This window comes from Chlamydotis macqueenii, chromosome 2 (assembly GCF_036417535.1).
Source record: "Chlamydotis macqueenii isolate bChlMac1 chromosome 2, bChlMac1.mat, whole genome shotgun sequence".
In the NCBI taxonomy this organism is placed as follows: Eukaryota; Metazoa; Chordata; class Aves; order Otidiformes; family Otididae; genus Chlamydotis; species Chlamydotis macqueenii.
This window is the reverse complement of record NC_141557.1, coordinates 118,187,958-118,215,130: the sequence shown is the minus strand read 5'-3', so window position 1 is coordinate 118,215,130 and position 27,173 is coordinate 118,187,958. Positions and strand designations below refer to the sequence as shown.

Below are 27,173 nucleotides of genomic sequence, written 5' to 3'. Positions count from 1 at the left end.
TTGCTCTTGGAAGATTAAATACTGTTTAATGGTAAATTGAGCAAGATATAATGGGGCAGCAATAATTGCTACCTGCTGCAATTATATTTAGTCTTAATATTATTTACAGTTAATGATCTGTAATTTTTTTTTTATTTTTCAGATGACAGAGGTTGAAGAGCTGATCCTCTAATCTCTAAAACTAATCTGTGATGAATGGCTTGATAATTGGCCACTTTCTACACATTACACTCCCCCAAAACTATATTGTTATTCAAGAAGTTGATAATCCTGAAATGTTACCCCTGATTTTTTCTTCTGATATTGAATTCTTTTCTATGTCCAACTCAGCTGCTGAAGAAAGGGAGGAAAGAAGTAAAAGATTTTTTTCTTTCTTTCTTTAATGACTGTTATAGCAACATTACTGAGAATTTAAAATAAATATAATTTTTCTTAATTGTCTTACAGACATCTCCCTTTCTAATCTTGTTTTTGTTGAATGAATGCCAGTAGTCAAATGTCTTGCTGAATACTTGATATACCTTCAAACTGTTCTTTTGTGTGCTCTACATTTTCCCCCTATAGCAATTGCTGGGAATAATTAGGTACACTACAACACTGAATGCTTTTCTCAGATACTTATGTATTGACATTACTGGATTTGCAAGGTGATGTGAGAGAACTGAATAGGTCAATTTTTTAATAGAGGAAGGAAGGAGAAGTAGAATGCATCTTTAAAACTAGTTAACTTTTTTTTTCTCTTTCATCTTTCTTTTTGTTGCTAGTTTTTTAACTCTCCTTTTGCTGCTTTGGCTTTTTGTGTTAATTTTTCTCTGTTCTCCTCCGTTTGCTTCCAAAGACTCCTAGGAAGACCTAGATGAAATTTTGTTTTTAGGAAAAAAGTAGTGGATTTAGAAATAAAATCGATTACCAGAAATGAGCACTGTAACAAATCACCTGAATTACTGAGTCCCAGCCTATTGAAATGGCAACATAGATAATAGACATTTACTCCAAGAGGGTCTGCAACAGTTCAGCTCACTAAATGTCGCAGTGTCCATGAAGTTCTGATAAATAAGCTTTGGCCTTATAGAAAACAACAATGATGCAGCTGTAATATGTCACAGAAAAAAAAAGAAAAAAAGAGATGCTGGAATCATCATTGATGCCTAGATCCCTGCAAAAACAAGGGATTTGCTAGGTGGATTTCCCAGATGGTCTCTAGCAGTATCTTATTCCCCACAGAAGAGGGAGTAAAAAAGAACAACCTCCAATAATCCCTGTCAGTCTGCTTGAGGGTTTGTCTGCCATATGTTTCATCAAAGCATCCTGTCTTATATTTCGCTTCTAACAGTGACTGATTTTGAATACTTCAAAGAAACAATTAAAAAAGCAGCATCTACATTCATTATTGAGGCGGGAAGGGGATGGTGATGTAGGTAAGCAGTGAAAGCTGTGAAATGTGTGCTATGTTTATTAAACACAGTCAGAAGACAGTGATCAAATAATTTTGCAAAATGTATGGTAATGAATAAGCCACGGCCTGTTATGAGTGTTACAGAACAGTACTTCTGCACAAGCAGGAGAAGATACTGGAAATTGGTATTTGAGAACTGTGTAAACAGTCAACATTTACTTTTCACTGGGCATTGATGAAAGAGTATGAAAACATGAGTAAGTATGAAAATATGCAGCCAAAGATAGGGGTCTGCAACTGGTCTGAGTTTTCATTCCACCCATGTAAGTGTGGCATATCATGAAACATTGTAGTACTGGATGAATTCCATACGTATCTGTAGAGTTTTTACTAAGCTACTGCTTCTTGAACCTCACAGTGTTTCCATGAAATACTACAGCTGTTGCTTGGATCTTGGTACAAGTGAGTATTTCCCATGTAGATGCTTCTGATGAGAAGAAAAAGCATCTACATGGGAAATACTCACTTGTACTAAGTGCTTTGGTCACAGACTGTCATTCTCAGTCTATGTTTTTTTAACTTTTCTCATCATTAATATGCTGTGAGCTACTTGCCAGATCTGATGGGTAATGATACATGCTGTTCTCTTTATATACATACGTACACACACATACTTTTAAAAATATATATATTTATATTTATATATTCCTTTTTTCCCCCTTGTCTGATGAAAACAGTCCTATCCAGTGGCCATGACCCAAAGTTGATGGCATCATATAGATGAATCAGGAGCATGCAAAGAGCTCATACCTCTTGTTGAGGTACCTGCAGTGATGCACACCTAACCTTTGCGTACAGGTGCTCCAGTAGACAAGAGTGTGTGATTGTCTTTTATGTGCATTTTAATTAACATCAGGACGATATCTTGTATGTTGCTTCTGCCTCCATTTTGTTTTTGGGTAGGGGTCATGAAGTAATGTGTTTCTTCCTCTTGTGTTTCCCATGGCATTTGGGAATTGTCTGACTCCATCAGGAAGATCCCTTGCAGAACTATTCAGAATTTCTGCCCTGTACCTTCTGCCATTGAGCTCCTGAGCTGTGTGGTCTCAGGATGGATAAGAGAATCTGCATGAAAAACAGGGAAAGGTGAGTTGATTTTTGTAGAAGTTACCACAAATGGCCCCAATATGGCCACTCCTCAGTCCTCAGCATTGTACTATGAGCTCTGTATCAGCTCTTGAAAAGACATATGGATATTCTTTGGGCCTTTGGTACTGAATCAATGATGTATAAGGTTTTTTTAACCCTCTCTGAATGCATGTATCTTTGTCTCACTTTGTACAGTTAGTTATATGCTCTTAAAAATTCTTTTGCAGATGGAACCCCGTGGGACTGGACCTGTGTCAAAAACTGTATTAAATTACTAAAATAAAGGTTTAAAAAATTCATGTTTGCCCCAGTGTGTTGCTTAGAGGTAATAGCTGTGTTCAGTGGAACAGAAGTCAGATGAGTCTGGGGCCTGTGTGCCACCTCGTACCCTCTTGTCTCAGCTGGGAGGTGGAGGGATGGAAGAATGAGATGCAGGCATCTTTTGGAATATGCTTCTTCTGTCAGCTGTGCCTTAAAGATGACTGTCTCACAAGATTGATGCTTCTGTGTGGTTCATTAGATGCTTTTTAAAATCCACCTCTATACATAATAATGCAATGAAGTGTCCACCCTGCCTTCAGAAAACACATAATATAAAGGATTATGTGATATTTTAAAAAAAAATATTGGAAGAAGTGGATTTGAATAAGTGCCAAAACACTGACAAGCTCAAAAACTTGCTACATGAGGAGAGAATTACCTTGTTAGAGATAAAGCAATGGTGAATTCATCACAGGTCTCACTGGTTCTTACCAATTCATAGATTGTCTTTTATTTTAGAAGGCAAAGTTGTTAAAGAACTCAGCAGCTGAAACTTTTTTTTTAAGTTAGGTTGGACTTGAAGAAAACATTTTTTCAATGATTGTAACCAACCATTCATATGAAAATAGTTAATTATTACACCAAAATTTCTACATAACGTAGTTGCTCTTTTAAAAAATATTTGTTCTAATTAATCTGCAAGTTATTTGGCATGATTGTGTTATTTAGGAAAACCATGACAACTATTCCCTCCTGTTCGAGAGTTACCAGGTGATGTTCTACAGTGCAGGCATTCTCTTCTGAGCTTAACATTTAAGAATCTGTGGAAGTGTCTTGAATGCTTAAAGAGCCAAAAAGGCTTTTAGCCTCTCAGACTGCCGGTTGCCTGGCATAAGCTTTTGAAAAACCTGGCCTAGATGTCTATATTTCATAGCCTTTAGTAGTTAGCCCTGCATACATTTGGTTTGGAGTATAAAACCCAGGATATTTATTTTTACTTCACTCACTATGCCAATTCAAGATCATTCTTATTAGTATAAGAGGTAAGTCGTTTTTAAGACTCTCTAAACTCTGTTGAGATCGCTTTATATCTTCCTTTTTTTCCCCCATTTTAATAGGAGATCGGCAGGGAGTATGCTGCTTTGCTTTTACTCTTATTTCTCTGTTTCTATATTTAGATTTTTTTTTCATATTTAATGTTCACTTTATAATGATGCTTACAGTACTAAGAACTTATATCTAGGACTATATATGCCAAACAGCAAATTAAAAAAATGAATTTAGGTTCTGTGAGTCTGCTGTTCAGCCTTGAGACACTTGGTTATCTCTACTTGAACTGTTCTGCCCATGTCAGGTAGGCAGTGTCGGTGGTGGCAGAATCTTCAAAACTTTTGCTCCGCCTTTTATTACCTGTTCCTAGTCAAGAGTTACATCCTTTAACTGTATATGATGCTGCAGTGTTACTTTTACCTTTGTCATTTAACATCTATAATTCATACTGTTAATTTATTTTTTAGGATATACTGTTTCTAATAAGACTATGCATAATAACTTTATACAACATGAATGAGATACCTTCACCAGTATGTTAATTGCCAGATGTTTCTATATCTTAATTCTTTGGATTTACGTAGCATCTTTGGGATTCTGAAAACATCAATAAATATAAATCAGCTTAACACTGGATCGCTTCTGTGAGGCAAGCATATTCCATCACTGTCTATTGATTAGTAAATACAGGCATAACATAATTCATTGACTTTCCCAAATCCAAACAATCTGTAGGAAAGCTGGAGAAGTTGTTTTTTTCTTGTGTGCTATATCTGAACATTAATCACAGTACTAATCCCTATCTCCAGTCGTTATTGTTCGGTTAGGGTGAAGAGGCAGAGTCAACTTAATTGAGTAGGCATTGGAAAGTTTTCTCTGGTTTTATTAGCATAGCTAAAATTCAAAGCAGTTTTAAAAAAAATATTTGGTTTTATTTGTGCTTTGCTGGAACTATGAGGGTGACCATTTCACTGGTTCTCTTGATAAATCTATCCAGCCCTCATAATGAAAACGTATGTATGTGTACACAAGAGATCCTGTGAACTACATTGTTAATATTTATGTGAGTAAACCTTAGTTGCCTTAAAGTTAGATGCTTTCCTTATGTTTAGTTGTATAGCTTCCCTGTAGAGTGTATTTAAGTAATACAGAAGTGAGCAGCTGTGGCAGTTCATCCTGGTTTTAGATAGCAGAGTGGGAGTCGGTTGCGTAGAGATGGGCGTTAGGTACACTTGTAGGGACCCTAAGGTCATTTGTGCACAGCATAGACCCCTCTGGAAGGATGTGTCTCTCACATGGTCTTGTGTCATATTTGCCAGCACTATACAGTGATCCTATTTCATCCTAAAATAGCAGTGAGGCTCAGTTGCCTTTCACCTAGCCATCCAGTTCCCTTTCAGACTGTCTTGCCATATAGGCTCCTCTCCTCACAGTCGAGTAAGTTCAGAGTACTTTGGTACAAGCCGCAGTTAATTCCACTTTGATGCTGTAGTCTTTTTTTCTATTCCTGAGGACAAGCATTTGGCCTCTGAACTTCTTCAGTTGTGTCTCAGAACATGGTCCTGGGCTTGCAGAGTTGGATACAGCCAATACAGCCATTAATTTGCTGATTGGTTCACTGATTAAACTAAGTAATGAGTATACAGCCAGAACAGAGAGAACTGCAGGATGATGAGACTGTACAAGTGTCAGAATAATTGTCTGAAGCTGTATAGCAGTGTGATTTCTTCCACTTAATTATGAAAAAAAAGTCTAAATTAATAGTTAAAATCACTGAAACATTAAACTTTACATCTAGGGTTTCAATTTATGTACAAAATAAGAGTGTGCGTGTCTATCTGAGTACCTGTATCAAGGAAGTTGTTTGCCTTCCTCCTTAAATTCCACTTCGTACCATACAATCCTTGTTTCACAGTGCTGGCATATGTAGCTTGCTTGGCTGAGTGCTCTCCAGATTGCTGAATTTATGTCCTGCTTAAAGGCCTGTGCACTTCCCATGTGCTTCTGGCAAGTGCTTTTGACAGTGTGCCTTTATACACGTGTTTAAATTACAGATTGTCTTTCCAGCAGCCCATTTTCTAAAACGTACACACTTCAGCCACCAAAGCCGTATAACTGATGTTGACACCAACAGATCCCGCAGTAGCTTACACGTACCGGTTATTGGTGTTACAGCAGCTGGGCACTATGTTTACAATTGACTGTTTTTTTGGCAAGTGTTAACTGAAACATGTAACATAGGAAACATGACAAAAATTTTAAAATTAAGAATTTTTTTTACTTTGAATAGCAAGGAATATACAGAGCTGAGGGCAAAAATGAACATCTGCTAGTGCTCTATCTCTTGCAGTGTTTTGCAAAGTTCTCCTGCTGCAGGTCAGTCTGTCTTCTGTCTTCTTCCCTTCTACTTGGAAATGGCTTTGTCACCTCGGCATGAAATTTCCAGTGCCATGCAGCCATTTTAGGCCCTCGCTTCATCTTCTTGTTTTCTGTTGTTACCTCCAGTTTCCTGTGTTGTTGGGAACTCTTATTCAATCAGCCTTACAAGTTAATCCATGTGTCGTGATCTACTACATAATTACTGAGAGAATTCAGCTTGCAAAGTGGATCCACTCTGTATGGTGATCTTCTCTTTGTACAGGGTTATCCCAACAGATGATCTCATGAATTTCAGTATCTCTTTTTACACTTGTGCCACAGCAGAAGTTTCCCTTGTTGCCTCTGGTACAATATATGAAGGCAAAAATGAACAGAGGAGTCAGAAAAGCTACACATTCAAAACCCAGTTCACAGTCTGAGTTTTACATTGCTACTGCCTAAGTTCAGTGACCTTTTCTTGTCATTGTTCCTTTCAGCAAAAAAAAAAAGTCTCAGAAAGACAGTTTGCTAACTAGAACAAGTGATGAGATTGGCAAGAATAGAAGACATTCCCTATCTGATCTTGGGAACAAACATTTCAGGTCATTGTTTTACCTTTAAGAAAGTATCAAAAGGGGGAAAAATTCTGAAACTGTCAAGAAACCAGCATAATGTTATGGAGACTTTAATTTAGCAAATAGGATGTAAAATAAAATTGGTAGTATTTTCACAGAGCAGACTTGCTGTAGATTTTCTTGGAAGTGGGACTAGATTGGCTGCAATAGTACTTTTATATTGTACTTTTGAAGAAAGGATTCCAAAAGTTTTTTAAGTAGAGAACGAGAAAGGAGATGATCCTGTGTGTAGCAGTTCAAAAACAAGACTGGCAGCAGAGCGCTGAAGGGAACTGGTTCTGCAAATGGCATGTCAGGACTTAGAGCTGATTTGATCACCAGCATTGTCGGAGAGCAGCAAGAGTGAGGCTCCTCTGTAAGGGAAGGCAGTCAGGAAGCTGAGGGTGGCCATGACCCGAGGGCAGTGCCCTCTCTGCCACAGACATGGCCCCACAGCACCCCGCAGCCTGCAGAGCCCAGTGACCAGCAGACGAGCAGGAGGGGGTGGGCAGGTCCCAGCTCGGTGCAGGAAGGGCAGGCATCACGCCAGGAGCAGCCTGCGATACCGCTGGCCCCCACCTGCCCTTGGCGTAGCTCAGCTTCAGTGGGGCTCCTGGGAAGGGGCACAGAGGTGACAGTCCCAGGAGAGGTGGCCAGAAAAAATAAGGCCCGATGGTGCATTCAAGGTCCTGACAACAGTATGGATTAGCAACAGAAAATGTAAGAGAGTTTTAAGTGGCAGTGGTAAAAAATGACATGTTAGCCACGGAGCCCATTCCTATCTCACGTGGGAGACTTGTATGGACTCTGCAAGGACAAATTTCCATGGGCTGCGCTCAGGCTACAGCCAGCTATCTTACACAATACAAGTGTTTACTTCTGTCTTCGTGGAAATGCAGAATCCAAGATACGGGAAAGCAAAAGGATAGTATTTAATTTCAAAAATTAATGGACCTCACTAATCCTACCCTAAAGCCTTTCATCCTTCCCCAAAAAAACCCATGTTCTTACCTTTAATTAGTTAACGGAAGGGAGTGCAGTTTTCAATGATCAGATCAAGTGAAGCACTATCTAAGGTAAACAGGTTTTGGTGCGCAGTTAAGGCGTAAAGTGTTTCTATAGCTTCAGTTATTTAAAGCCTGTGAAACATGAGCTCTGCAAAATATAAGGCAGCAAAGCCTCAAGTTTGGTCCCATGATCCTCCTGTCAGCTGTAGATCTTCAGAGATGTGCCAAACCTTGGATTTGCCTGTGGTCATTAGGACTGACCAGGATCAAAAAATCATTAAAAAATACAAAAATACATTGTAGAAACATTACTCAAGAAGTGTCAGGTTGGAGGCTGATATATTTGCACACAAAGAATAGAAAAAAAAAGAGAAGATAAATAGACTTCAGGTTTATTTCAAGGCTTTTTATAAAACAGCTGCTGAAATACTGACCTTGGAAATAGTGTAGTCCACAAAGCAAAACCAGGATGATGTAGCGTTTCCTCTTGAGAAGAGAGTTTTCCAACGCTTCAACACCTTTCATTATGTGTGTGCAGTTGCACTGTTTGCTTCTTAATTTTAACAAGATGATAAATAAGTATTATTTCCTTATTTAAGATATTAACATGAACATATTAGAAAATATTTTGGGAGTAGGAGAAATAATTCTTACTGGTTGGTTTTCCGTGAGAAGCCTTTGGTGGGGAGTAGTGAGGGATCAAAACAGAAGCTTCTCTGGGTCTTTGAAGTCTTGCAACTGGACGTTTTTTCTCAATCTTCTTTGCAAAGTGAGAGTAGACCTGCCAGACTCCAGTGATATTTTTTTGTACTGCCACTTTTGACAAAGCATCATGAAGAGGAAGGCTGAAGATAAAAAAGAGCTTCCTTCATTCTCCCTTTCGACTTTGTCTGAGGGATGTCTTGCAGGGAATTTCTGCAAATCAAGAAGTCTGAGGTAGTAAAAAGGGAGTGGTCTGGCAAAAAAGGTTGTCGTTTTCTCACACTGATAATGCTGTTAAGGAGAGTAGTTTGTGAATGTTTTTCTCTGACTTTTGGAAGGCTGAATGGTAAATGCTAGAAATTTTTGCTTTTGGCTTATAAACTTGGGGTTTTTTTTGTGGTTTTAAAGAAAGCTAGGGTTGTCCTGAAACTCAGCTGGAACCTTGGTTAAGCATACCATGCAGAATTTATTAGCAAATAAAAACTACTGGATGGTCCATTTGTCACACGTAACGTCTTAAGAGCACAGCCTTGGAAGGCAGTGCGTTAAAAGGAACGTGGCTGTGCCAGATGTTTTGCTTCGTACATTAGTTAACCTCTCATAGGTTTGTTAAATAAAAGCAGCTACTTGAAAGGTTGAATCTTTTTAAGAACATCACCTAATAAAATAATTTTCATGAAAGTTACTTCATGCCTTCAACAGATTTCGTATAACGATCACTTTACATTTCTTGCCTTCAGTCAAGCTGTGAGGTTACGTTATATTAAATAAATTTTTAAAAGCTTATCTCCCAGCCTTATTCAGTATTATTAAATACATAGTAATGCCACAGGACATATTCATACCTATACATATATCCAGAAAAAGTACAGTACATGCTCAAAGTGCTATGGAAGTGGCTAATAAATATAGGACTCTTCTCTGTATAGATACCTCCCACACAACACTTGGAAATTCATTCTACCTAGAGCAAGAATTTGCAAGATACTTCTTAGATCTTCTCAAGGTATGACTTTCCATAAAAATACTTCTAGATCAAAGCACTATTTAGAGATTTTATGCCAGACTGTTGCTGTTTTACTCATGTCCCAGGTAATAAATGTTTTTTTAAAATCTCAGTTACAAGGAAAGTTTTAGCCAGAAAAAATACAGGTTTGCTATCCATATGGTGCAGTTTATTCCACCAGTGTGAAAAGATGTTTGTTGTGGTGCTGATCATTGTCATGATTTTGTTTCCTAAGGAAGTGTTTTATGCTCTGTCAGTTTGTCTGTCTCTGCTTAACCTTTGAAGCTATTGACCAACTTCAATCTAATTTGATAAGGTGGGAGTCTTGATGATGTTGAGTTGCTACAGGTTCTGTGAAAATCTGTGTTTGACTCAAGTATAAAGACCCAGGTTACTGTCTTGAGAGGCAGAAGCTGCTTGGGCAATGACTATTATCCTAGTCCTCAACAAGCTATGAACTCTTGCCCCGTAAGAAGAGAGAGAGATGTGGAGTGAAATGGAGAAGGCATGCCAGTGGGGACCATTTTTTGAGTCATAAAGTTTTCGTTTGCATTTTAGAAAACCTGCCTATAATCCTCTAGCTACAAAAATAAGTACACTGTAGCCTTTTCAAACCCCCTGCAAATGCCTTTTGATGAACTGAATCACAGTTTCATTGAGAAATCTTACGTTTAGAGACTCATGGCTCCTGATGTCCAGTGCCTATCTAGGTAACAGCTGAGATGCTTTCTAGATGCACATCAGGGGATCTCAAACTCTTGCGTGCAAAAACCAGTAAGACAAGAAGAGCAGATTAGGGTTTTTCTGTTTTGTGCATCTATCTTTAAATCCACAGAATGTAAACTGTACCCTAATCCTTAGCACACACACAGTTGACTTAATCAATCATAAGGAACCAGTAAAGATCTTGGGATAAAAAGTCTTGACGTTTTCCTGGTATATAGGTCACAGTGCAAATCCTGGCAGCTAAACCAGCTTCAGGTATATGGATGCTTTTTCAGCCCCACATGACCTTCTGCTCTGTGTAGTCAGCTCTGAGCTGTTGCTGGGGCAGCTCTGTAGGCAGAAAGCAAATTTCATGCAGGAAAGTTCACAGAGCTGCAGGGATGCCAGCGCCAGCTGATGATGCTGGATGCGTGCAACGGATCTGGCACACTAAGGGAAAGACTGCACAGGTAGTGCATGTGCAAAAGAGGTCATTCTACTTAGGTCCATTAAGTCTGGTTAGTCGCTAGGGAAGGAGAACTTTACTAAAGTTATCCTTGCCTTTCAGTTTTTAAAATTAATTCCTACTTACTGGTTTCCTGGTCTGGCCTGACTACAAAACAGAGCAGAGTCAATGCCACTTCCAGTGACAATGATGAGGGACGCTCACAGAAAACACTTTATTAAACTAGACATATGAATGACTTATTTTTATTTTAAAAAATATATTCTATTTTGTTTTCCTCTTTGTTTGTTCAATTTCATCTATGGAAACTAAGGATAAAGTGGTAGTCATATAACATAAGAAAACAAATAGAAACGGACACAAACTTTCAAAGCTTTAGGCCGTTTCAGGTCTGGATCACATTAAAGTGACTTAATATAGGATCAGATCCCTTTTCCCTGAATTGGGAAGAGGAGGAGGAGATTAAATAATTTGGATTTGAGCAAGATACAAAGCAGTTTTTATAGCTGGTCACTGCTCCATAGTCAGGCATTGAGTTGTAGTATCAATATGAGAAAATGTACTGTCAGCTCTGATTTATTTCATTGTTCTGGTATATTTCTAGCTGTTTTTTTCTCCCAGAACTCTTCCTCTACAACACTGTGAACTGAACGTGTTGTTTGCCAAATAGGATTTTCTAGTTTGCTGGGGGAATTCTCCATTGCTGGATGGTGATAAGAGTTGAGCCTTGTGCACTGATTTAGTAAGCTAAAGTGAATATATGTAACAAAGTGGTCCCTAGAATTTACAATTGAAAGTATCTCTTCTAGTAGAAGCTAAAAATATTTTCTGTTGTAAATGAGCTTGAGCTTTTACAGGCCAAGTCTATTAGGTCTTCTTGGAAACTTCTGTGCTGCTTGATGGCTGCATGGTTCCCTCTAACTAAGCTCTAAGTACCAATACAACAGAAACATTTTGCAGTGAACAAAGATTAGGCAACTACAAGAAATCACAGAGAGTACTGGAACAGAGAGTCAAGTTCAGGAGTGCAGGTTCTTTTCCAAACAGCAGCTGTTCTGGGAGCTTACACTGTGCCGTGCTGTCCTGGAGAAAGCAGGATGATTCTCTTCTCACAAGTCTGAGAGTTTAACAGGCTGCATATATAATCTCAGGGCTCATTTATATCCAGGCCACCCAAAAGTTCTAGCTCAGGTTTGTATCAAATATATACTGATGTTTGTACAAGATAGTGCTGTACCATTTTGAGCAGGCCAACTTAGGGATTACAACAAGAGTTTGATTTCTTCAGGATGGTACCATGAAAGCTTGTGATCCAATAGAGATACTTGATATTGGTAGGGGTTTAGGAGGCTACTGTGATCTCTCTGATTCTTCTGGGGAGGAGCATTTGTTCTTCAACACAACTATGTTGTTTGCTGGAATTGATTCAGTGAATAGTTTGATCAGGAATTGCCTTTTCTTTTGAGAGTCAAATGCTTTTTATAATATTGTCCTTCGTCCCCCCCCTCCCAAAATGTCAGAATGTGTCTTCTGCGGGAGCACAGTCAGTGTGCCTTTAGGACTGAAAGGTTCTTTTGTTGTTTCTGCTTCTTGGTGCTCTTTTTGTATCAATCTTAAGTATGCATTGGTCTGGAAAACTAAAGGGTAGAGGTTGCCTTTATGAGGAATTCTCTTGCAGTATTCTTATGGATGCTGTCACATGCTAACCTGAAGCAATACATCTGGCATATTTATACGATAAATGCTTTATTTCTCCTTCCCTAAACAAGGAGGGTCAAACTACAAGCATTTCTTACAGACCACCCTAAAGATTTATTTGTGGTAGATAAGTAGGGAACTAATCAGTAATCTATTCCATCAGCTCCAGCTGCAGATATTTCAGCTGCTCCCCTGTCACTCAGACTATTGCAAACCAGGAACATTCCCCCCCCAGCCCAGAAACTGTCTTCATCTGTCCTCTCTTGATTGGTTTCAAGTTCTAAATCTCCCCACCTGGCCCTTAAGCAGTAATTAAGACAATTAGCCTCTGCCTCCCAGGGCTAACCCAATCCAGCTGATGTACCTCCAGAGACATTTTATGAAGCTCAGCAAAGAAAAAAAAAAGGTTGCTGTTACAAGCTGATAGAGGCAAAAGGCAGAAAGGAAAAGTGGGAACAAGCTAGTCCTTTATGCTCTAGTTGTGCCCTGTGCTTCTCTGTAAGCAATATGCTCCTCTCTTGCATCGGCAAAAAAATTTGTGTGATGTCCCTGTTGCATTCCTAGCTTTCCTCAAAATAAATCAATCTTTAATATGTCATCTTATTATCAGGATCAGTTGTAAATGGCTGTTCAGGACTGAACAGGTTGTTTTGGGTTACATGCATGTCATTAATCAATTTTCTTTGGTTTTTTGCATGACCGTCTCTCAATATGTTACCATTACTGTATTTTTTGCTCTGATCTGTTCTTCTGAAGATGTAAAAGATTGGTCAGGCTCTTGAAGGAGTGGCAGAGCTGTCTCCTGTCACCTATTCTGGCATATGACTGTTGTGACTAAGCAACACAAACTGAAGGAGGGAGAGCCTAAATTTGTCTTAAACTATGGAGGCAGGTGAGTTGGAGTTCCCTCCTCCATTGCTTCCACTAATTTTTTTTTAATCTCCTTCGCAAACGTTTGCACTTCTGCCATGCTCAGGCTGGAAAGGAGAGAAGTGGGAGAACCTCTGAAATGCTATTGTGTAGGAATGAAGTGGGAAGAGGAAGTCAGCACAGGGAAGAGCTTATGGTAAATTCAGAAAGAGCACACCAAGAAGGGTCCATTGTTAAACCGTTTTCCTCTCTTGTCTTGATCATAATTTTCAGTTTGTTATTTCCCACTTTGTTCTGTGCACTGTGTTCTTACTCATATGAGTTAGGATAAAAAATGTTGATCCTCCTTCCTTATTAGAAAATACAGGTCCACAGCTCAGCATATAACTATGTGTTTAGTAAGTCCACCAGCTGTGTAGCCTTAGGCAGACTTTATAGGGAGTTGCTGAGTTCCTGAACCTTGAATAGCACTCTTTTGCTGAAGTCCTGGCAAGAATGGGACAGAAGCATCCTTCGTCTTTGTTGCTTGCCTTCTCTTTACCTAGTGAAAACAAATGCTCCTCTCCTTTGCTGCTGCTGCTCTTGTGACACACAAACCCTGCAGTGCTGATGTATTATTATCCCTACATCTGTCTCTGCTGTTACTCTCTGAAAGTTTCGTTTGAGACTTTGTACAACCTGGAAGCTCTTAGCATAGCTTCCATCTCTAGCTTTCCTGGGCTACACAGAGACAGGGGAGCAGGGTGAAAGTAAATGTCAAAAAAAAATTCTTATCTCCTGACTTCCTGATGTATTTGCTTCTTCAGAACATTGCTCTGGAGGTAGAAAAAGCTTGCATATACCTGAGCTGCTGTGGAAAAACAGAAAACTGTCATGGAAAAGAGTGAGAGGAAGAAAATGGCAATGGAGTAAAGGGGCAGGTGCAAAGTCTTTAGGTTCTCTGTGGTTGTAGTTCTCTTAGCAAGGACTTCACCTGTAGCTGACAGCTGTAGACTGAAGGGATGTTGTTCACAGATAAGCATGATTTCCCAGTGTAGATTCATGCAATGGGACTTGACAAAATAGCCTTACGTTTCATATTTGTAATTGAAGAAGAAAACAGGTTATTGAACCCTTTTGGTGTCACAGCTTAAATTTATGGCAAGAGGGAGCAGAGAGAATTAGGGAGGAAGATGTGAAGGAAATAGTATGAGAGTCAAGGGAACAATGCAAGAAGAGAATGAAGCAGTAAGAACTAAGGCATAATGAGTTCAAAGAGAAAGAAAGGAATGAAAGATTTTAGGAGAAAACAGCTGGAAAAAAATGGTTTAAACTGAATCAAGGGGCATTAACAGAAGAAATAGCAAAGGAGGAAAAAAAGAACAAAGACTGTGGCAGTTTTCTAGTTCATTGTAGATGTTTGACAAGGGGCCCATGACTAAAGAAGTGAATTGCATGTGGTTTGTATTCCCTGGTTTATATTCCACGCTGGTAAATTGGGAAAGAGGATTTTTTTACTTAGATTTTCCAGCAGCAATGTGCTTAAGATTAAAATCGAGCATGATAACGCCACGTTGACAAGAAACCCTGCTCTTCTGTGTTTATGATAATGTTGTTTCTGGGCATAAAGATACCCCTAAGAAATTAAAATCCTAGAAATAAAACAATAGGCATAGGACATTTAAACTGATACTCAAGAAATTATTTCACTCCTGTATCTCAGTTCCGATTTTTGCTGACCATAACTTCATACCTAAGTCAGACTTCAGAGGCCATGATCGCACTTGTAGTATTCAGCAACTACTTTTGTTTTGAAAGCCAGCAGCAGTTTGAGATATTTTCTAACAATAGGGGTAGCATTGTTGGCCAGTAAGCGGGCTCTGTGAAGGACAGATTGAGTTTTTTCAGAGATTCTGCTGTTTCCTTGCGGGAGAGTTCCTGTGAAACTTGACTGTTGTACCCCTGCGGACATGCTCAGTTATGTCTGGCTCTTCCATCACTTAGATGAGGACAGGCTACAAAGAGAGGAAGTCTTGAGGCTTGCATTGTGATTTTCATGGTGATGGTCAGGTTTATACAGGTCTTTTCCATCTTAGTTATTTTCTAAATGTGTTGCCTACGTCAGAGGTTTAAGTCACAATTTGAACAGAACGAGAAGAATTTAATAGCCCAGTGTTTTTGCCAGTTGGCTAGCAATTGACCAAAGAATTGGTAGTCAAAAATGCTCACTGCCTGCCTGTAATGTGAACCTTAGTAGTCACTGAAGTATATTTCATAAGAAAAATGTTCTCTAATCCCCATATAGCCTGTCGCTATTTCATTTTTTTTTTTAAAAAAAAAGAAAACAAAAGAGAAAAAACCCTGACGAATGGAAGGCTGTGGAATCTGGGTGGAAATTGTAAAAGTGCTTGGCAAAAAGTCAAAATTTCACCAAAATTTAGAAATTGTAGTTTTCCAATAGAAGCTTTTCATTGATGCATTTTGACAAAAGCACAAGAACAACATGGGGCACTCGCAGGCTTCTCAGAGCTATGGCAGTACCTGCAAAGCATGCTAATGCTGTCCTTAGGAGACCACTCATGAAGTTTCCTTTCCTTTGATAATAGGCTACGTTTTCCTAGTAAGATAGGGTCTTAAAGGAGTATAAAATCTTCATTCAGATCTTCTAGTTTGATTTTGGGTGTCCTATAGGAAATGTTTAAATCCTCAGTTGTCTCACAGTTTGCAGAAATCCAGAAGTTTATGATGGAGCTTTCCTCTGTGGCAGCCTGTTTCTCAAATTCACAGAAACTCTGTCAGATCCTTTTAAAGCTTCAAAATAGCGGTGTATGATGCCAAAAATAATTTAGGCTTTTATTTGAGTCTGTCACCATTTAGTTTTGACTTTTCAATTCCGACAAAGGACATTGTCTTTTTGCCAAAAACACAGCAGTCACATTTTGCAATATGACTGATTATTGGGAGTTATGTAAGTAGGGTTTTTTACTATTTGGTTGAAAATGCCTGTCTTCCTACATCAGTGACAGGAGTTCTAGAAGTCATTAATAAAACAAGTTTGTAAGGTGAAAGCTGTGAGAAGTAGGAAGTCTCCTGCTCTGTTAAATTGGTTCTGCCCTGCTACTCTCGACACTGGTGGGCTGGGGAGATGCTTATTCTGATCCATCACGAATTCTCCTCCTCCAGAATGTGTGGGGAAGGAGCAGGAGCCTTCCTGAAGGTGCTGAGTCAGATAGGAAGAGATTGGTTGTGGACAAACTAGAAAGAAGCTCCTTAAACTATCGCCTCTAAATATACTTCGTTCTTCTACTTGACTGAGAATTCTCAGTTGCCTCTGTTTTTACTTTCTACTTAATTTCTGAGGTTATTTCTATTAGGGCAAAGAGTTGTATTTCAGTAATGTCAGTCAATACCAGTGGGGATAGATCTAGGATAGGTTACATTTTAGCTGAAATGAGAAAATATTCCACAGGAGAATCTGTGTTGCAGGGAGTCTTTCAATTATTTCTTATATTTGAATTATCCAAACTTCTGTCTATTCAGTTAAATCCTGCTGGAATTAAAGTGTCTGGATAATTTACAGTTTACTCTTCTTATTGCTAATAAAAGTGCTTCTGGTGAAAGGAATATTATAAGCAAACAGATAATATGATATAGACTGGCTAATTACTGAGAAAGAACGAATAAGTAATCTTAGGAGCAGTCACTATTCTCTGAGTGACTACGGTAAAAACACTGGCTCTGGAGAAAAGTCCATGTCAAAGACATTTCAAGAGAAAAATATTTTAATTTCTTATTCCCTATTGTAAATAACTGAACAGTTGTCTTTCTGGAGCTCAGATTCTTAACACAGACCAACCAGAAAAGATCTTTGAATATTTCAGTGTAATACAAGCTTTGTGTAACAATGTCTTCTACAATCTACTCCACAACACTTTACATGTTATTTAACACTTTTATAGAGTCAAACCTGTGAAACCCTAGATTTCAGCTCTCTGTTCTTCCAGTAAAAATGCTGCTATCCTCATACTCCAAATAGCAGAATTATACACAATGATGCCTTCCCATTGTCAAGGGTGAAATTTTATGAAGGAGCTGGAAAGGCCAATTGTCATGTAACAAGGGGAGTAAACTGGTCATAGTCAGATGCAAAGATACGGGTAAGATGAGCAAATGTGTGACAAGTTTATAAAAATGAGGTTTAATTGGATCTTGAAATAAATGGTGAGATGCTGGAATTGTATTTGAGACTTCACAGTCTTTTCTGTAATGAGAAAAAAATAATGGGCAGTAAAGTTCTACACATATGACAGTGTTGAGGTTTAAAGGGGCCATGTAAAAAGGATAATAACAGTAACGTCTGGAAGACAGAAAGGCATAAGACTTAACAGAGATTGTGGGGAAAAAAAAGGCTTATTAATGAAAAATAATAGGGAGCTGGATGTCTAGCTATAAATCTGAAAGACGAATGCTTAGGATAATAGCTGAACCTTAGTTTTCCAGTTAGGCCTTCTGCTTTACTGTTTGAATTGGGGAGAAAAAGATAGAAACGTTTGAATTCATAGTTTAATCTCTTTTAATACCAAAAGGGAATGCATATGCCCAATATGTTTTATGTTTTCTAGTGTGTTATTTATTTTGCATATGTTCCAGATTTAATGTCAAGTAAACTCCACTGTCCCCTGTAGACAAGTTCCCTGCAATTTAGGAAACTCAAGTTTGCACAGGAAAGAAAGTGGAATCTGTTTCAAAAACCTTGTCATATGCAGAATTGGTTAAAAATGTAAATGTGAAATAAAAAAAAAATAAAATTAAGTTCTAATTTATTTGACAATTTTGGAAAAAAAAATCCTCAAAGCAATCAAACTTGGTGTCATCAGAACATTCTAATCCCTCTCTGTATCATAGGAATTGTTTCTGTAAAAGTGAGTATACAGAATAGTACATGGAAAAATATGCAGAAAAGCATACCTAATTTGCAAGAGTAATTGCTGAAATTGTAGACTTCTGTGTATTCAGTGGTACAGGGGGAATGACTGAGATGTAGAAAGAGTAGGAAGAAAGGACTGGTGCTGCAACTGAAGGGATGAGCAGAACTCTATCACCTTTCGATTTATTATGGTTTTATTTAATCATTAGAAAATTTTGTTTACTAGCTCTTATAGTTATGGAGGCAGATTTCTAGAAGAGGATCATGTATAGCCAGTAGAGTTTTTTCATCTCTACCTGCCAGTAAATATTGTTTCACTACTCCTTTCCTGTCCATGCAGTATGGAACTCTCTTGTCAGCTCTTCAGATATCCAAATCTCTTCAACTCACAGGAGTCCTGTGGTTTATGAGTGTCTAATTTAACAACTGAAAGAATTATATGCTATCCAACTAAATGTGAAACTATGCAACTATATGTGAATTTAAAATGTAATGCGAATGTGAAAAATGAAGCTTTGTCTAAAAAAACCAAATCTACCTCCTTCAGAGGCTTTTTTTCCCTGAAAAGGCGGAGTCTTTTGTTCCCGTTTGGCATTTTTAAAAACTCAAAAAGCCGGGATTTTTCCAGTTTTTAGGTCATTAAAGATAACTAGCCTCAGTAATTCACTTTCTGGCACTGAATAACGTTTGGTCCAGTAATCAACAGCCGCCTTTGTACACTCACTGAGATAGCCAAGTCTCTTGCTGTCAGTTGCTGAGAGAAGCCTCTTCCAATGAGTTCATGTGGCATCATCCTCCAGACTATGTCTGATGGCCATACACCAGTGTCTGAGCCTACCAGGCATTTGGGCTCTATGATAGACTTTATATTTATTAACATTCTGGATTAGTTCTGCTTTATTTTGCACAAAATAGCAGCATAACTTCTGTTGGCAGCTGTGGGGTTTCTGTGTTACTGTCTCTTGCATATATGGGGTGTTCTTTTATCTTGCAAATAAGGTGATAAACTTTTTCTGCTGTAAGCATATTAGAAATCAGTTAAGCCATAAATAAATATATTTTCCGTAGAAATGCATCAAATGGAATACCCTTTGGTGTTTTGGGAGTTGCTTTTTGAGAAAGTTTCAGACCAAATAAAGAACATGCAGAGCAGACCAGTAAGAATGATTATGAATCTGGAAAACTTGAGTTTCATAGCATGAATGAATTTATTGGGAAGGGAAGATTGAGGGAAGGGGACATGATAAGAGTCTTCAAATATCCGAAAGATTCTTGTAAGAAGGGAAAAGAATACTCTCTTCTCCAGGTACACCTGTCCTCCATTACAATATGTGGTAGATAGACAGATGAAAAAGAAATAAACCTAGTACTGTTTAAGAAAGTCAGAGTGGATGTTAAGAATATTTTACTATTTCTGAAGACAGTGAAGCACTGATGCAGATTGTCTGGGGGATGCATGGCATCTCTGTCACTGGAAGTCTTAAGATAACAACCCACCAAACAGTGGTCAGGAATGACCTTCTGACCTTGTTCTGTGGCAGTAAGATGAACTAATGACGCTGTAATGTCCTCCCAGTTTTTTTATTGTATGATATGACACTTACCTTACTTCAGGTGACTTTTGTTTCTGCCTTGTAATATATTGGAAAGATGTCTCGTATTACAAGCTCCTGAGAGCATCTTGTTAGGCAAGAACATTTACTTTCATTTTGATAAAGCAGAAGCATCTAATACTTATTATTGCAAGGAGGAAATTAAAATAATGAACTTGGAACCTTCAGAAAAGGGAAAGGACGAAGTGCCTCAGTATTGTTAAGACAACTTTATAATCATCTAAATGTTTGGAGGAGGCAATATTCTTGGCCTTAGCCTCAGCTTCATTTGTTGTCCTTGAATAATTCTCATTTTACATTGCCGTCGCTTTCTTTTCCAACCCACATTTGTTAAGCACAGAGGTTTCACCTGTGGAACATCTTGTGTCTGCTAATGCTTCCACTCCACGATTCCTTTAATCTTGCATTGCTGTCAGCAGAGTATGCTCCCTCTATCCCTTCCATGTTCACACTCGCCTGGCAGCCCAATGGTTTGTGCTTTCAGGTGGTGAGCTGGAGCCGAGAACTCATCCTGGTCTTAAACAGACTGGAAAAAGAAAAGAAAACAAAACATCTTAACCGGGATCACTTCTCCTGCCTAGTTCACTGCAGGACCATAAAAATCTATGTGTCAGGGGTTGTACAGGAATCTGAATGAGCAGGTTCCTGTCTGGCAAAGGTGGGAGCAGTCTTTTGAAAGGGCAGTGCAAGACCTAAAATTGGGGACCGTATACTAAGGAAAAGTTATCCTCTGCTGTCCTTTTCCATGTTTGTTTAGCACTGTAGCTGCTTAATAGAGTATCAAAAGAAAACACTTATCAGCTTTTGCACAACTTTTGCACAACTGCACAAAGTGAAAGAAACAGTCTGTTCCTTCTCTGACTCAATATTAATCTGTGTAGAAATAAAAAAAAAGGTAGAAATTTTATTCTTAACTGAGATTTTGTAACCTCCTCCCTCAATTTGCTGACGCAATAGCTAGGAAAAAACCTGCCTTTTTTCCTGCTACTGTACAGTCTTCAAATCCACGATGAATAAATATGGATTCCTGCTATGCAACTTTCTCAGGGTATGTTATTCTCCACGGTTAATTTAAGATGCTAAAGTTATTCTTGAAATAAATATATTGGAGGCTCTCTATGCAATGCTTTCTTTAAAAAAAAAAAATTACTATTGCATTTTTGAGAGACAGAGCTAATCCATTTTGGCCTGAATTCGTTTCCTTCACAAAAGCAAATCTCAATCCCGGTGCATAATTTATGATCTTGGCATCTAGCCCAAACATATGTACACATTGAAATCAGTTTTGCATCTGTTTAACTTTATGCACGTGAGTAGTCTAATTGGATTTAGTCTGATGAGATTACTCATGTGAAATCAAGTGTTTGCGGAACAAGGGTTTCAGACAGTAGAGTTCTTCAGGGCAGTAGCTTCTGCTTCCTACAGCTTTATATGGTGCCTAGTACATGAAATGGTTTTTTTTTTATTACCTAGACACCCTCTGCAAGCTGTATAGCTGTAGTATGAGGTGAAACAAAGAAGTATGAAAGAACACATCTTGCAGTCAAGTCTTGTAATTTTCTTCTTTAAAAAAAATTATTCTAGGAATCTCTTCAGGATCAAGGAAAATCACTCTTCTTATTCCTTCGTAACAGGCTACCAGGTTGCAGCTGTTGGCCTTCTGCTAGCCAGTGGTCAGGTTAAATACGGTTATATATGCTGGACACTCTGATAAGTCATAGCCATCATCTCCTATCAGGATGGAAGCATATTCTTTGGGAGCCTCATAATTACAGAATCATAGAATCGTAGAATAGTTTGAGTGGGAAGGGACCTTTAAAGGTCATCTAGTCCAACCCCCCTGCAAGGAGCAGGGACATCTCCAACCAGATCAGGTTGCTCAGAGCCCCGTCCAACCTGGCCTTGAGTGTTTCCAGGAACGGGGCATCCAGCACCTCTCTGGGCAACCTGTTCCAGTGTTCCACCACCCTCATTGTAATTTTTTTTTTCCTTATATCAAATCTGAATCTACCTCCCTCTACTTTAAAACCATTACCCCTTGTCCTATCACAACAGGCCCTGCCTAAAGAATTTCTCTCCATCTTTCCTACAGACCTCCTTTAGGTATTGGAAGGCTGCTATAAGGTCTCCCCAGAGCCTTCCCTTTTCCAGGCTGAACAGCCCCAACTCTCTCAGCCTGTCCTCATAAGACAGGTGCTCCAGCCCTCTGATCATCTTTGTGGCCCTCCTCTGGACTCACTCTAACAAGTCTACGTCGTCATGCTGGGGGCTCCAGAACTGGACGCAGTACTCCAGGTGGGGTCTCACCAGGGCAGAGTAGAGGGGCAGAATCACCTCCCTCAGCCTGCTGGTCACGCTTCTTTTGATGCAGCCCAGGATGCGGTTGACCTTCTGGGCTGCAAGCGTGCATTGTTGGTTCATGTGGAGCTACTCATCCACCAGCACTCCCAAGTCCTTCTCCTCAGGGCTGCTCTCGATCCATTTTCTGCCCAGCCTGTATTTGTGCTTGGGATTGCCCTGACCTGTGTGCAGGACCTTGCACTTGGGCTGGTTGAACTTCATGAGGTTTGCATGGGCCCACCTCTCCAGCCTCCCCTCCAGCCTTTCGACTGCACCACACAGCTTGGTGTCGTCGACGAACTTGTTGAGGGTGCACTCTATCCCACTGTCCATGTCACTGACAAAGATGATAAACAGGGCCCAGCCCAGCGCAGACCCATGAGGAACACCACTCGTCACCGGTTTCCACTTGGACATCAAGTTGTTGACCACAACTATCTGAGTGCAGCCATCCTGCCAGTTCCTTATCCACTGATTGGTCCATCCGTCAAATCCAGGTCTCTCCAGTCAAATGCTTTGCAAAAAAAAGTCCAGATAGATGCAACCTCCTGCAAGGAGGAGTTGTCTGAATGGGCAGCAGTGTAAATATAGGTCATCTTCCCAGAACAAAATATCACTGTGTTGAGAAAAGGAACAGATTTTTTTTTGCTGGTCTTATCTTCCCGTGCCATCTCACATCTGCCATCCTGAGCCCTGGCTAATTTCTTGCCTCATAACTGTGCAGTCATAGGCTGTAGGAAGAGAAGAGGTGATGCTGAGCTTGCTACTTGTTGAAGATATTTGTATCCAGATGCTAGCTCTTCTGTGTTCTTTTGATGTTTTCTCGTTCTCCTTATGTCTGCTATAAGGGTCTAGGGAACAAAGAATGGTCTAAAGAGTGAAGAGGCTTGAGGAAGGGGAAGAAAGAGGCTGCAAGATCTGATGTTAGGAGCACTGGGGATTAAAAAGTGGAACTCCAGGGAGCAGAGCATGAGAATATAGAGGAACTGTGAGAATATAGTCTGGGGAGGATAGGTAAAAAAGGAAGATTTGGAGTATGAGTGCTGTTAAGGCAGGGCAAGGAAATGACTGGGAGTGACTGCAAAATGGATGGTGAACAGAGGACCAACATAAGGTGGAAATGAAAACAGGGCAAGAAAAAAAGAAGTTGGAGTAAGAATATAAAGCGAGAAGTGTACCTCAGAGATGAATGATTTTGTTGGCCCTTCCCTCCTACCTCACTGCCCAGCTACGTTCTGTGATTGGTGAGAACACCCCTGAAATAAAGACCATTTTAGGAGGCTCAGAATGTAGATCAAGATATATTATTTTAAGTATTTGAAATGTATTTTTGATTGAGGCATTATGCTCCTGACTCTTGGTGACATTTAGGCAGAAGGCACTTAAGAAAAGCGTGTATGTGTAGCACCTGGTTCAGGACTCTGTGAAGTTAATAGACTACAGTATGCTTTGAAGCAAGAGAAGAAAATATTGAAATATGACAGGACTGCAATATTATAGAAGTAAAACTGTGCTCTGAAGTACCTAAATGTGGATCTTATGGCTCTGATGAAGATACTCTCTGATACTTTTTTTGTGACTAGGTGAAAGCTTTGATCTTAAAGTGTTAAGTTGTAGAAGGCTTTTTATTGCTGATGTCTTTTTGTGGTCTGCAGTTTGAAGTGTATGCAGAAGAAAAAGGTAACTGAAATCTTGATATTGCAAGGGAAAATGCAGTCTTGAGTTTTGGTAGTTGAAAACTCTTTGGTCCTACAAGTGGATACACTTTAATGAGATGGTCATCTGATTTACCCAGCAAGCTGAATGTTCCGCTCAGGGGAAAATTCTGAATGCTGATGTGCAAACAGAAAATGGTTTTACTATAAGATTCTCAGAAGAGCGTTCAAAATGTTACAAACCTACACGTCTCTAATTCATTGTGGGGTTTTGCAAGTGGAACTAGAACATAATCGTCTCCATGCTTTGAATAAGTTATTGCAGCTTTTGATAATATTTCATATTGATGGGATTAATATCAATGTTTCCTATTTAAATTCTCTTTGCCTTAAAATGTGTAAATTTTAATCCTTTAGAGTTTTGTGCAGATCAATTGCCCTCTTATTTACATCTTGGCTAAATCAAATAAGTTGGTATTTGTAACAAGCTTCTGTATGTAGTACTTAAAAAAGGCTGTATGGCAAAGATCAAGTTAACTAATTATCATAGGTAATTCATTTGTTATTGATTTACTGAACTTGCAACTGGTCACATTTTTAAAAGTCCTGAAATGAATATTATTGTCAATTATTCACTCTTACGAGGATTATAAGCACATTATGGTGAACAAAGAATAAAAAGAAATCATGGGATTCTTTAAATATTTATAAAGCATTTTTGATGAGTGGATCTTATTTCCAATTTTTACAAACATATCCGTTTTGTCTATTTTCAGTCCCCTGCACATAGCTATTCAAGCTATGACTCTGGCAAGAATGAGAGTGTAGGCAGAGGTGCTGAAGATCTATCTCTGAATCGAGGAGATGAGGATGAAGATGACCACGATGAGCAGGAAGATCCTGAGAAGGTTAATGAATCAGATGGGGTAGAAGCTGAGCGACTGAAAGCTTTTAACGTAAGTCCTCTTGCACTGGTTGTCGTGTTTACTTCTACTATTCCTTTTACACTGTTATTTATGGGTAAGTTTGATGATGTTAAAGGCACATTAATTTAATTTGCAGGATTTATTTCAATTATTATTTTAATGCACATTGAACTCTTGCCAACAGACGACAGATTTACTGTGTTTTATTTAGAATTTTAAGGCAGAGTGCCACGTTTACCAGTGAGGAAAACAAACCTTTGTTTTGTATGTGTGGGTGTGCACCCGTGTGTGTGGATATGGATGTGCGTATGTGCATGTTCACCCATTGAATGGAAAGGGGCTGTAACTGGTTTATCAGACCATTCCAGTGGTCAGCTGCTTTTCCAATGTCTGTAATTATGCATGAAAACACAAGCAATTGTTCAAACAAAGAAAAAGTGAGATTCAGTTCAATAAAATGATTAGCAATCACAGCTTATTGTTAATAATGAAACTTAAGTAGTGCCTATTTTCACAATCTATTCTGATTTATCTCACAAATTCTGTATCCTATAGACTATTCTTTTCTTGTCTTTTTTTTAATCAGCCCCCCCAAAAATAACCCTTTAAAGAACTGTTTGCTTATTATTTCTGGCTTCCCATTACCAAGCTCTTCAGTGGATAGAAAAAATGTCTTCCTATCAGTAATCAAGACAGGAAGCTAGGAAGAGAAGAAAGCCGCCCTCCAAACCCATCTCCTCTGTCTCCCTCTTGCCAACAGATGTTTGTCAGGCTGTTTGTAGATGAAAACTTGGACCGAATGGTCCCAATCTCTAAGCAGCCCAAAGAAAAGATCCAGGCTATCATTGACTCATGCAGGCGACAATTCCCTGAGTATCAAGAGCGTGCCAGAAAACGCATACGTACTTACCTCAAGTCCTGCAGGCGGATGAAAAGAAGTGGTTTTGAGATGGTGAGTTTTGATTTAAAACCCAGCCCTAGTTTCCATCAAAACCCCATATGTAAATCCATGGCACTATTTTGTTTTCATCTTAGTGTCTTTTTTGTTTGTTTATTTTTTTGGTAATACCAGGTCAGAGGTTTCTTTTTCCCTCCTTCATTGTTCCTGAATTTATTCCCTTTGTTCACTGGTTTAAAAATGCTTTGAGACACTAGATTTCACAAGATGAACTAGTATGGATGTACAGGAAAAGAAGAATAAAGCAAGGCATAAGGAGGGAAAACAAATGATGGCATATATAGTGACTTATTTCCTACTTCACGTTACAGCTAGAGATTTTTGCCTGGAAAACTCATGCTGTAAGATGGATTTTTCTTTAAACTGCCTCTGCTAACTGGATTCCTGTGAACTCTGTCAAGATTAGATCCTGCTAGAGAAATGCTATACCCAAGCAAATGCCCAGTGTAGTAACATCAATGGGCAGTGAGTTTTTTTCTTGTACATTTTAGCCTATTACCTATCAGTAAAAGTTACTCCTTTGAAATCTTTCGGTTGACATACAGGTGTGCAAAACACATTCAATGGTTTTGAAACACAGACATCAGGCTTACAGTTTGAGCATCCCAATGGTTTAGTAATTGTAATTGAACCGAAGACCATGAAAGCCATGGTATACAACTGTCAGTGTTTTCAGATATTAATGTTTTAATATTACTCAGTAGCACAAAAATGGGTAACTATTAAGTTTTCTCACCAATTGGCAGCTTCATTATCTCTAAAAAAATTTTTATATTTCCAAAACCCAGGAAAGTCAGAAGAAACTAGGTAGCTACACACCTTATGTTTGATGTGTTTTAGCTATCTCTCTGGCCTTTAGATAACAACAAAATCACCTCATCATTACAAATAGATATCATTTAGTGATTAAACATATCATTATTTTTTTTTAATGAATCATCTGCAAACCCATTGATTACATTAAAAAACTACTGGAGATGATGGAATTTTACTGTTTCTGTCTTTCTCTCTGTCTTTCTCTTTCCTGCAGCCTCTGCAGAATACTTACAATTTCCATATGTTAAGGTGTTAGCTGACAGTTTTAAGAACAAAATACCGGGTTTATTTCTAGGGTAAGACCACTATTGGATAACACAAAAAGCAAAGACAGAAGCTAAATTTTTGTAGGTGTTTCTGATTCTAATAGACTGCATGGTTTTATTATTTGAAAGATTGGGATAAGATTGTTTCTGAACAATGGAAATGCAGATGAAGAGAGACAGGTAGAATAAAGAACATCTGTACATATAAAAGTGCCAAAGATTGATTGATGGTGTACATGTCAGATTGTATAGACTTCCAAATAAAAGAAGGAAAACCAAAAAGTAAATATTTTCTGCAATACACAAAGTTGCATCAAATTGCATCTACTCACTCTGGCTGAAAATAATCCAGCAACATCAGGTTCAGCTTTCACAATCCTGAATATTTTTATTTTGCTGTACTTTCAATTG

At 38.8% G+C, this 27,173-nt stretch overlaps 1 protein-coding gene across 5 annotated transcripts in view; it reads left to right on the top strand.

Moving 5' to 3' along the window:
• The window catches only part of NOL4 (nucleolar protein 4), a 195,909-nt gene that overhangs the window by 120,617 nt on the left and 48,119 nt on the right, over positions 1-27,173 (top strand). For 4 of the 5 annotated variants that reach the window (XM_086740771.1, XM_086740774.1, XM_086740773.1 and 1 more), the window contains 2 exons: positions 24,573-24,752; positions 25,483-25,674. In XM_086740771.1, the coding sequence (XP_086596897.1) occupies positions 24,573-24,752; positions 25,483-25,674 (372 nt within the window). The remainder of the gene's footprint in view (positions 1-24,572; positions 24,753-25,482; positions 25,675-27,173) is intronic. The other variant, XM_086740772.1, reaches the window with a different exon arrangement.